Source organism: Papio anubis, chromosome 20 (assembly GCF_008728515.1).
Source record: "Papio anubis isolate 15944 chromosome 20, Panubis1.0, whole genome shotgun sequence".
NCBI classification, from domain to species: Eukaryota; Metazoa; Chordata; class Mammalia; order Primates; family Cercopithecidae; genus Papio; species Papio anubis.
In genome coordinates, this window is record NC_044995.1 from 19,007,671 (window position 1) to 19,017,693 (window position 10,023).

The window sequence follows — 10,023 nt, forward strand, 5'->3', positions numbered from 1 at the left end:
GTACTGAAGACCATAGGAGGATGGAGCTTGGTGTATATGAGGTATTGAGAGAAGGCCTTCGCAGCTGGAGTCTAGTGAGGCAGAGGTGCCACAAGGGAGTTGGAGAGGCTGACTGGAGCCAGGCCAGGCAGAACCTGCTAGAGGTTGTGAATACGACCTAGAAGGTTATAAGCAGCACTTGTTGTTGTTTTTAATAAAACAAGAGATAAAATAACAAAATATGAATATATAATACATATAGCAAAGAGAATTTTATGACATCCTTGTTTTATGTTTGTGTGTGTACTCAGTCATAATATGTATTTCTTACTATGAGGTTGCAGTCAAAAGAAATTTGAAAAATACTGCAGAAGAGTTCAGATTTTATCCCCCAAATTTTTGCAAGCTGTTGAAGAATCTTAAGATGGTGACATAATGTGATTTTCATATTTACTATTCCATTCTGTCTGCCAGATGGAGATTAGAACAAAGGATCTTGTAACATTACTGAGTAGGTTTTTGTTGTGGTTCAGGATGCTTTGGGGCCAGGCGCAGTGGCTCATACCTGTAATCCCAGCACTTCGGGAGGCCGAGGCAGGTGGATCACTTGAGACTAGGAATTTGAGACCAGCCTGGCCAATATAGTGAAGGCCCATCTCTACTAAAAATACAAAAATGAGCCAGGCATGGTGGTGCACACCTGTAATCCCAGCTACTCAGGAGGCTGAGGCAGAATTGCTTGAATCTGGAGGCGGAGGTTGCAGTGAGCTGAGATGGCGCCACTGCACTCCAGCCTGAATGATAGAGCGAGACTCTGTCTCGAAAAAAAAAAAAAAATGCTTTGGGCTTCCTGAGTGTCAGCAGTGGTGTTGGTGATAAGGTAACAGATTCAACAGCTACTTAGGAGATACATTCAGTAGGACTTGATAGGGGCTAGAATAAAAGAACCTCCTAAAATGAGGACTCCTTTTCAGACTCCATTTTGTTGTCTTCACTCATCACCCCTTTTGCAGTTTTCCCTTTTTTCACCATATACTTTTTCATTACTGACAATCAAAAGAGCTGCTAAATGTTAATTGAATACATTTTTATATGTACTCTTCATTCTGGGTACAGTTTTGAGACTTTCGTATTTTATTTATTTATTTTTTTTTTTGAGACAGAGTCTCGCTCTGTCGCCCGGGCTGGAGTGCAGTGGCTGGATCTCAGCTCACTGCAAGCTCCGCCTCCCGGGTTCACGCCATTCTCCTGCCTCAGCCTCCCAAGTAGCTGGGACTACAGGCGCCCACCACCTCGCCCGGCTAGTTTTTTGTAGTTTTTAGTAGAGACGGGGTTTCACCGTGTTAGCCAGGATGGTCTCGATCTCCTGACCTCGTGATCCGCCCGTCTCGGCCTCCCAAAGTGCTGGGATTACAGGAGACTTTCGTATTTTAATCTTAACTTTTTCTTTATTCCTCTAGATTTCTGTGTAGCACCTTCCTGTGTTCTCATAGTGCCTCCTACCCCAGAATCATATTAGATTTATATTTCTTCCCATTTTTATTAGGGCACCAGCACATAGGTAGCTGTTTTGGGTCCCAGCTGAATGTATTTGATTCCTTATAGTGTTCGCTTAATCACCATAAGCCCATTGATTTATTTCAAAGTGTTTTATAAACCATATTGTTCTTCTATGAAAGAAACAAAATAAAAGCAGGGTCTCTTTCCATGATATGTTGCTGACATGAATTGGTGTTAAACTGAGCTGTGCTGTGCATATGGCAGGTGGGCGGGGGGTAGTTGCTTTTGTTTCTACAATTTCTTTTTGCTTTTCAGCAAAAGTGTGTTTTCTCAAGTTTCAGAGGCTTATTTCTAAAAGACTGTTTAAATTTGAACTTACTGATGTGTATTTATTTTTCTTCCCATTACCAGTCTCTGTTATTCTACAACCTATATACACAGTGGTCAGAGACCCTGTGCCTGCTGATCCAGTTACATCAGATAGGTTTCTCTGCATTTGAAAAGTACACTTGTTTCCCAACTTCTTTGTTCAGAATGATATAACACCTTTATTGTGTAAACTTTTCACTATTTACAGGACATTTTGAGGTACTTCTTTGGGAAATATAAGAACATTTGGCCTTAAGTAAGACATGGAAAGAAAGATGTGAAAAACTATATTAAAGAAATAAACCATTGTATGTATACTGTGTTCTGGGGACTAGCTATATAATAAAACATTCATTTTCCCTCTACACATGTAGAGGTTGAGGAGTAGAAAGATCAACAGATAAATAAATGAAATTTTAGAATTGCAAAAATTCAAACAAGAATTAGGAATAAATTACAGGTATAGAAAATACATGGCATGGACCTAACTAAAGTGATCCAGGACAGTCTTTCTCAGCAGCTGACATTTAAGCTAGGACATTTCACACACAAAGGAGGTGGCCACTTTGACAGCATTCTTGGCAGATGGAACAGCATATGGAAAATCTAAAATGGGAAAGAATTTGACATGTTCTTGGAGCTTAAATCAGGCCAATAAGATTAGAACACTCTTCCTGAAGATAGCAGTGGCTCAAAATGAGGCTTAAAAGGTAATTTTGAAGAAGTTGGAGAAATTTAAGAAAGAATTGGATCATAAAAGGGGCTTGTAGGCCATGAATAGTAATTTGGATTTTTGTTCCAAGTACAAGGGTAAACCACTGAAAGATTATTAGCTCTATTCTCAAACTTTGTGTTGTATGAGAAGCATCTAAGGAGATTTATGAATAAAGGAACATTTACATTTTAAAAATTATTGACAAATATTGAATGCCAACAAATGTGTAAGTAATGATGTTAGGCACTAGAGATAAAGCAGTATATGAAATGAAGTCCCTGCTTTGATTAAGCATGGGACAGAGAGATAGTAGTCAAACTTTAGAAATGGTACATCCATTAGTGAAAAATGCAATATAGGTAAAATTGTGTGTTGGGTATTTTGATAATGTGACAGCTGAGCAGAAAACTGAAATGAGGGAGCAAGCCATGCGTGTATCTAGAGGAAGGGCATTCTAAAAACAAAACTGTAAACGGAGAAGCATATGCTTGACACTTTTTAACACCAAGGAGGCCATTATGACCAGAGCAGAGTGGTAGGTGATGATATCAGAAAAGTGGCCAAGGGGGGAGATGACATAAGAATGGTGGCCATGGGCAAGTTCATGTAGGGTCTTGTGAGCCATATTAAGGACTTTGGATTTTATCCTGAGATGGCACACTATTAATGGGGAAGATTTTTAGCAGGGGAATCATGATATAAACCACATTTTGAAAGAATTCCTCTGGCTGCTGTATGAAGAATAGATCATAGAAGCAAGGATGAAAGCAGAGAATCCAGCTAAGAGGTTATGACAATGAGAGATGGGTGACTTGGCCTAGGGTGGTGGTAGTGGAGGTGGTCAGATTCTTAATTTTGACAGGAGAGCTGATAGGATTTGTTGACAGATTGTATGTCCAGCTAGACATCTGTTTTCAAGAGGGTGTTTTTATTATTATTTTATAAGCCTCCTGGGTGTTTCTAAGCCATTCCAAAGTTTGAGAACCACTGACTTAACCTATTTTTCTAATTATCTTCTTTCCTATAAGCTCTCCTTTTTCTTTATTCTCTCCTTGTGCCTTTAAAGAAAAATGGCACAAAATATTTCTATACTGTTTAAGCCATTCTGTTCTTATGAGAATTATTTTCATCTATCATTTTTACCATAGAATTTTTATTTCTCCTTGTAAACAAAAGCAGGAATTTGTTTTCTTGTTATTCTACAGACTTGGAATCCAGTCGTGCGACCAAAGAGTTATCTCCAGAAAAGGAAATTTATGAAATGGAATCACTCCAGTGGGAGAATATGGGGAAACTTATCAACCATCACCTTCAGTACAATGGTCTTGGAGACAATATGGAGTGCAAAGGCAACTTAGAGGGTCAAGAAGCAAGTCAGGAAGGGCTTTACATGTGTGTCAAAATTACCTGTGAAGAAAGGGCCACTGAAAGCCATTCAACCTCTTCTACTTTTCATCGGATAATTCCTACCAAGGAAAAATTGTACAAATGTAAGGAATGTAGACAAGGTTTCAGCTACCTGTCATGCCTTATTCAACATGAGAAAAATCATAATATAGAAAAATGCTCTGAAGTTAAGAAACATAGGAACACCTTTAGCAAAAAGCCAAACTATATGCAACCTCAGAGAATTCAGACTGGTGAGAAACCTTATGAGTGTATGGAATGTGGAAAGGCCTTTAGTCGTAGTTCTGATCTCATTCAACATCAGAAAATTCATACTAATGAAAAACCTTATCAGTGTAACGCATGTGGGAAAGCTTTTATTCGTGGTTCACAGCTCACTGAACATCAGAGAGTTCATACAGGAGAGAAACCATATGAATGTAAGAAATGTGGAAAAGCCTTTAGTTATTGTTCACAATACACTCTTCATCAGAGAATTCATAGTGGTGAGAAACCCTATGAATGTAAGGATTGTGGGAAGGCCTTTATTCTTGGCTCTCAACTTACTTACCATCAGAGAATTCATAGTGGGGAGAAACCTTATGAGTGTAAGGAATGTGGAAAGGCCTTTATTCTTGGTTCACACCTTACATATCATCAGAGAGTTCATACTGGTGAAAAGCCTTACATATGTAAAGAATGTGGGAAAGCCTTTTTATGTGCCTCCCAACTGAATGAACATCAGAGAATTCATACAGGTGAGAAACCCTATGAATGTAAAGAATGTGGGAAGGCCTTTTTTCGTGGCTCACAACTTACTTACCACCTGAGAGTTCATTCAGGTGAGAGACCCTATAAATGCAAAGAATGTGGGAAAGCCTTTATTTCTAATTCAAATCTTACTCAACATCAAAGAATTCATACTGGAGAGAAGCCCTACAAATGTAAGGAATGTGGAAAGGCCTTTATTTGTGGCAAACAACTTAGTGAACATCAGAGAATTCATACAGGTGAGAAACCCTTTGAATGTAAGGAATGTGGAAAGGCCTTTATTCGTGTTGCCTATCTTACTCAACATGAGAAAATTCATGGTGAGAAACATTATGAATGTAAGGAATGTGGGAAGACTTTTGTTCGTGCTACACAACTTACATATCATCAAAGAATTCATACAGGTGAAAAGCCCTACAAATGTAAGGAATGTGACAAGGCCTTTATATATGGCTCACAACTCAGTGAACATCAGAGAATTCATAGAGGTGAAAAACCTTATGAATGTAAACAATGTGGGAAGGCCTTTATTCGTGGCTCACACCTTACTGAACATCTGAGAACTCATACTGGAGAGAAACCCTATGAATGTAAGGAATGTGGGAAGGGCTTTAGTCGTGGCTCAGAACTTACTCTGCATCAAAGGATCCATACTGGTGAGAAACCCTATACATGTGTCCAGTGTGGTAAAGAGTTTAGACGTCCTTCACAACTTACTCAACATATAAGGCTTCATAATTGAGAAAGCCTTGAATGTGATTAAATATAAGAAAATCTTCATCATCTATTTCATATCTATACTGAATGTGGGACATCCTTTTGCTTCTGCTCAGAATCTACTCATTCTTAGAAGGTCTGTATTAACATGGATGCAGAATAATTTCAGAAAACCCTTATAAATAATTAACATCTCTATAAACCCTAGAATATAATGCCGAATTATATCCTTTATTAAGCATCATCTCCATTTCACCATATCCTAACTGAAATCAGATATATTTGTGTGTTTTTTTCTATTTGTAAAATACTGTAATTGTATTACAATGACTAAATTATAATTAATACATATAATTCCCTTTGTATAGTATCTGATATTTATTTTTTTTTTTTAATTTTTTTTTTTTTTTTTTTTTTTTTTTTTTTTTTTTGTTTTTTTTTGAGGCGGAGTCTTGCTCTGTCGCCCAGGCTGGAGTGCAGTGGCCGGATCTCGGCTCACTGCAAGCTCCGCCTCCCGGGTTCACGCCATTCTCCTGCCTCAGCCTCCCGAGTAGCTGGGACTACAGGCGCCCGCCACCTCGCCCAGCTAGTTTTTTTGTATTTTTTAGTAGAGACGGGGTTTCACTGTGTTAGCCAGGATGGTCTCGATCTCCTGACCTCGTGATCCGCCCGTCTCGGCCTCCCAAAGTGCTGGGATTACAGGCTTGAGCCACCGCGCCCGGCCGATATTTATTTTTTAAATGATTGCCATTATCATCATTACATACTGTTAGAGAACTCAAATGGTGGGAATAGTTTATGATTACAATAAAAGGATGCAACCATTCTCTTATCATGTATCCCTTTTAGAACAACAGATACTTTATTTTAGAACAAAACCTTTTGAGTGTAGTAAAGGTATGAAGGACTTCAGAGCACATCAGTTTTGCAGCATCAGATAATGCCAAAAAGAAACTTGCAGAAATTGCTTTAGGGCTGTTGTTTTTATGTATTTGCCTTAAATGGAAATGTAAACAAAATTTACCGACTACAGTTTTTCCTCATTTGAATCTAACCCATTTCTGATATACTGAATGGTAAATTTTTAGAGACCCAGATCTCAGAGCCTACGTTCCATTTTTTTAGCTTTTTGGCTTTTTTTTTTTTTTTTTTTTTTGAGACAGGGTCTTGCTGTTCTTGTTCAGGCTGGAGTACAGTGGCACAATCACAGCTCACTGCAGCCTTGACTTCCTAGACTCAAGCAATCCTCCAACCTCAACCTGCCAAGTAGCTGTCACTATAGCTGTTTATCACCACGCCTGGCTCGGTTAAAAAAAATTTTTTTTAGAGATGGGGTCTCACTATGTTGCCTCATCTGGTCTTAAACTCCTAGGCTCAAGCAGTCTACCTACCTCAGCCTCGTGAAGTGTTGGGATTACAAATGTGAGCCATTATTTTATTTTTTATTTGTATTATTTTTATTTGGCCCCATTATTTTAAATAGGAAAGATAGCATGTTTTCAGTTCATTAAAAAATCCTAACCAATTTCAATTTGAATTCAACTTAAACCACCTAAATGACTTCTATCAGGGATTTCTGAATAATGTAAAACACTCAAAAGCCAGTTAACAGTTAATTACCAGATATGTTTGTGCATGCAGTGATTTTGAAAACTATTAACGTATGAATTATGCTTGCTTTCTATGCTTTAAGGAACAGATACTATAGTGACAATAAATGTAATGTATTAGTATATAATGGACACAAATGACAGATAAAAACAGCTTTAAATAATTTGAACTTATTAATTAGAATGTTGTTGAGTGAGGACTGATGGTCAGAAATTAATGACAGTCAGAAGAGGTTAATGGTATTCAGTGAGTGAAGGTGAGTGAGAATAATATATTGGAGCAGCAATCAATGCCTACAGTTCTGTGATTCCAACCATCTGGTGCACAGTATTCTCAGAACTCAAGACCTCAAAATTGAGTTACTGTGTACAAAGCTGTTCATAGAAAAACAAATGTTCCCAAGAAATACTTACCTTTTCTATATGCAGTGTTATCTGTTGTCTTCTAATACATTATCTTTTTTTATTTGTTTCAAACAAAAAAACGGAGGTTCACTCATGTTGCCCAGGCTGGAGTGCAGTGGTGCAATCTCGGCTCACCGCAATCTCCACCCCGCCGGGTTCAAGCAGTTCTCTGGCCTCAGCCTCCCAAGTAGCTGGAATTACAGGTGTGCGCCACCACACCTGGCTATTGTATTTTTAGTAGAGACAGGGTTTCTCCATGTTGGTCAGGCTGCTCTCAAACTCCTGACCTCAGGTGATCTGTCCGCCTCAGCCTCCCAAAGTGCGGGGATTATAATAGGCATGAGCCACTGCACCCAGCCTACATTATCTTTAATAAACACTGCAGCCCACTGAATTGTCATCACTCTGGAAACCACTGATTGTATATAGTGTATGATTATAATCTAAATGTTAATTCACTGTTTTAAAAACTGTCAAAAAAAAAATTGGTAACAGAATCATTAGAACTCTGAATAATCAGTGTAACCACCATGATGCCACAACACTCATGCATTCTTCATCTCTAAAGTACATTTTGCTCAGATTGGATAAGTTATGCCCTCATTGCTCAGTCATTAACAATTGAGACATTAACATAATTGCAAAATTATAAATTTAAAGGAAAAGTTAAATGTCAGTAGACTGTTAGGTGCCCTTCTACAATGAAACATACTTGTATATTAACTGCCATTTGCAGACAATATCTTGAGCCAGACTTTTCAAAAATATGTTCAAGAAATAATTCCCAAAATACCTAGAAAGGGTTCTACCTCATTGCGTATGATACAGTGCATAACCAAATTTCCTTACTGGCATTGTGAATTCCACTTTGAACAAACCAAATTAAAAGGTTGAGAAGACCTGCGGTAAAGAAAATACTATATTTTGTTTAACCCATTGTTTCCCAGTCCTGACCATTAATCCTTTCTCTTCTGTATGCTTATTAATATCTTTGGCTTGTGAACACACTTTGAGAATTCCTTTTTAACCATAAAGAATGATGGTAAGGGGGAATTTTAGGCATTATGTCAGTTATTTAAATTTGATGGATGATATAGTGCTTTTCTGTTCTTCAATCATGGACTGCGTTAGAGAGGAGCACTTTCTGTAGCTCAGGTTTTTGCAGTCCTCTATACTCCATCATTGTCCAGATCAATTTTATAAGGGTTTTGTCTTTTTTTGTTTAGAGGTGGGCTCTCTGTCACCCAGGCTGGAGTGCAGTGGCATGGCTCATTGCAGCATCAAACTCCTGGGCTCAAGTGATCCTCCTGCTTCAGCCTTCCAAGTAGCTGGGACTATAGGTTTGCACCACCACACCTGGCTAATTTAAATTTTTTTCTTTCTTTTTTTTTTTTTTTTTTTTTTGTAGAGACAAGGTCTTGTTTTGTTGCCCAGGCTGGTCTCAAATCCTGGGCTTCAAGTGATCCTCCTGCCTTGGCCTCCTAAAGTACTGTAATTACAGACATGAGCCCCCATACCTGACCAACGCTTTTTCTGTTGTTACAAGATTGTTTAAAAGGAGAAACCTGAATAACTGTTAACTCTTTCAGCACTTATGTTTATTTCATAAATCATGTTTTCAGATAAATTTATCTCAAAATGGTTGGGAGCGGGTAGGAATGTACACTAATCAGAGAATTACTAAGGCAGACAAAAGTTGCAGCACTGCTTTAGTTGCTCCTTTGAGTTTTGTTACCATCGTAACTGTTTAAAATGAAGCTTTTCTTTCTTTACATCAATGTTTTTCTTTAAAAAAATCATTACATTCACGCCTGTAATCCCAGCACTTTGGGAGGCTGAGGCTGGCGGATCATGAGGTCAGGAGTTCAAGACCAGCCTGGCCAATATGGTGAAACCCCGTCTCTGCTAAAATTACAAAATTAGCCGAGTGTGGTGGTGGCATGCCTGCAATCTCAGCTACTCGGGAGGCTGAGGCAGGAGAATTGCTTGAACCCAGGAGGGGGAGGTTGCAGTAAGCCAAATCATGCCATTGCACTCCAGCCTGGGCAACAGAACAAGACTCCATCTTAAAAAAAAAATCATTACATATATCTTACAAAGTTACATATGAAGTTTATCCTATACCAAGGAAATAGTGTAAAATTTATTTTCATTTATATTTTTATTTTTCGGTTTTGAGACAGAGCCTCACTCTGTCACCCAGGCTGGAGTGCAGTGGCACAATCTCAGCTCACTGCAATCTCTGCCTCCCGGGTTCAGGCAATTCTCCTGCCTAAGCCTCCTGAGTAGCTGGTATTACAGGTGCCTGCCACCATGCCCGGCTAATTTTTGTATTTTTTGGTAGAGACGAGGTTTTGTCATGTTGGCCAGGCTGGTCTCAAACTCCTGGCCTCAAGTGATCCACTCGCCTTAGCCTCCCAAAGTGCAGGGATTACAGGTGTGAGTCACCACGCCCAGCTAAAAATTTTTTTTTAAAACTACCTTCATTGTATTGCACTCATCTGTTAAAACTTTGGTGTTTATTTTTTGATGTTTTCTTCTGTGCTCAAGTATGGGCCTCATTTCAGTCTA

General features: G+C 38.7%; 1 protein-coding gene across 12 annotated transcripts in view; it reads left to right on the top strand.

Moving 5' to 3' along the window:
• Nucleotides 1-5,805, top strand: part of ZNF571 (zinc finger protein 571) — a 32,004-nt gene extending 26,199 nt beyond the window's left edge. For 10 of the 12 annotated variants that reach the window (XM_031659535.1, XM_031659536.1, XM_031659531.1 and 7 more), the window contains one exon: nucleotides 3,769-5,799. In XM_031659535.1, the coding sequence (XP_031515395.1) occupies nucleotides 3,769-5,462 (1,694 nt within the window). In that variant the 3' untranslated portion in view covers nucleotides 5,463-5,799. Of the gene's footprint in view, nucleotides 1-1,348; nucleotides 3,351-3,768 lie in introns of those variants that run through there. The other 2 variants (XM_009194337.4, XM_021930327.2) reach the window with 2 other exon arrangements.
• Nucleotides 5,806-10,023: the final 4,218 nt, after the last annotated feature.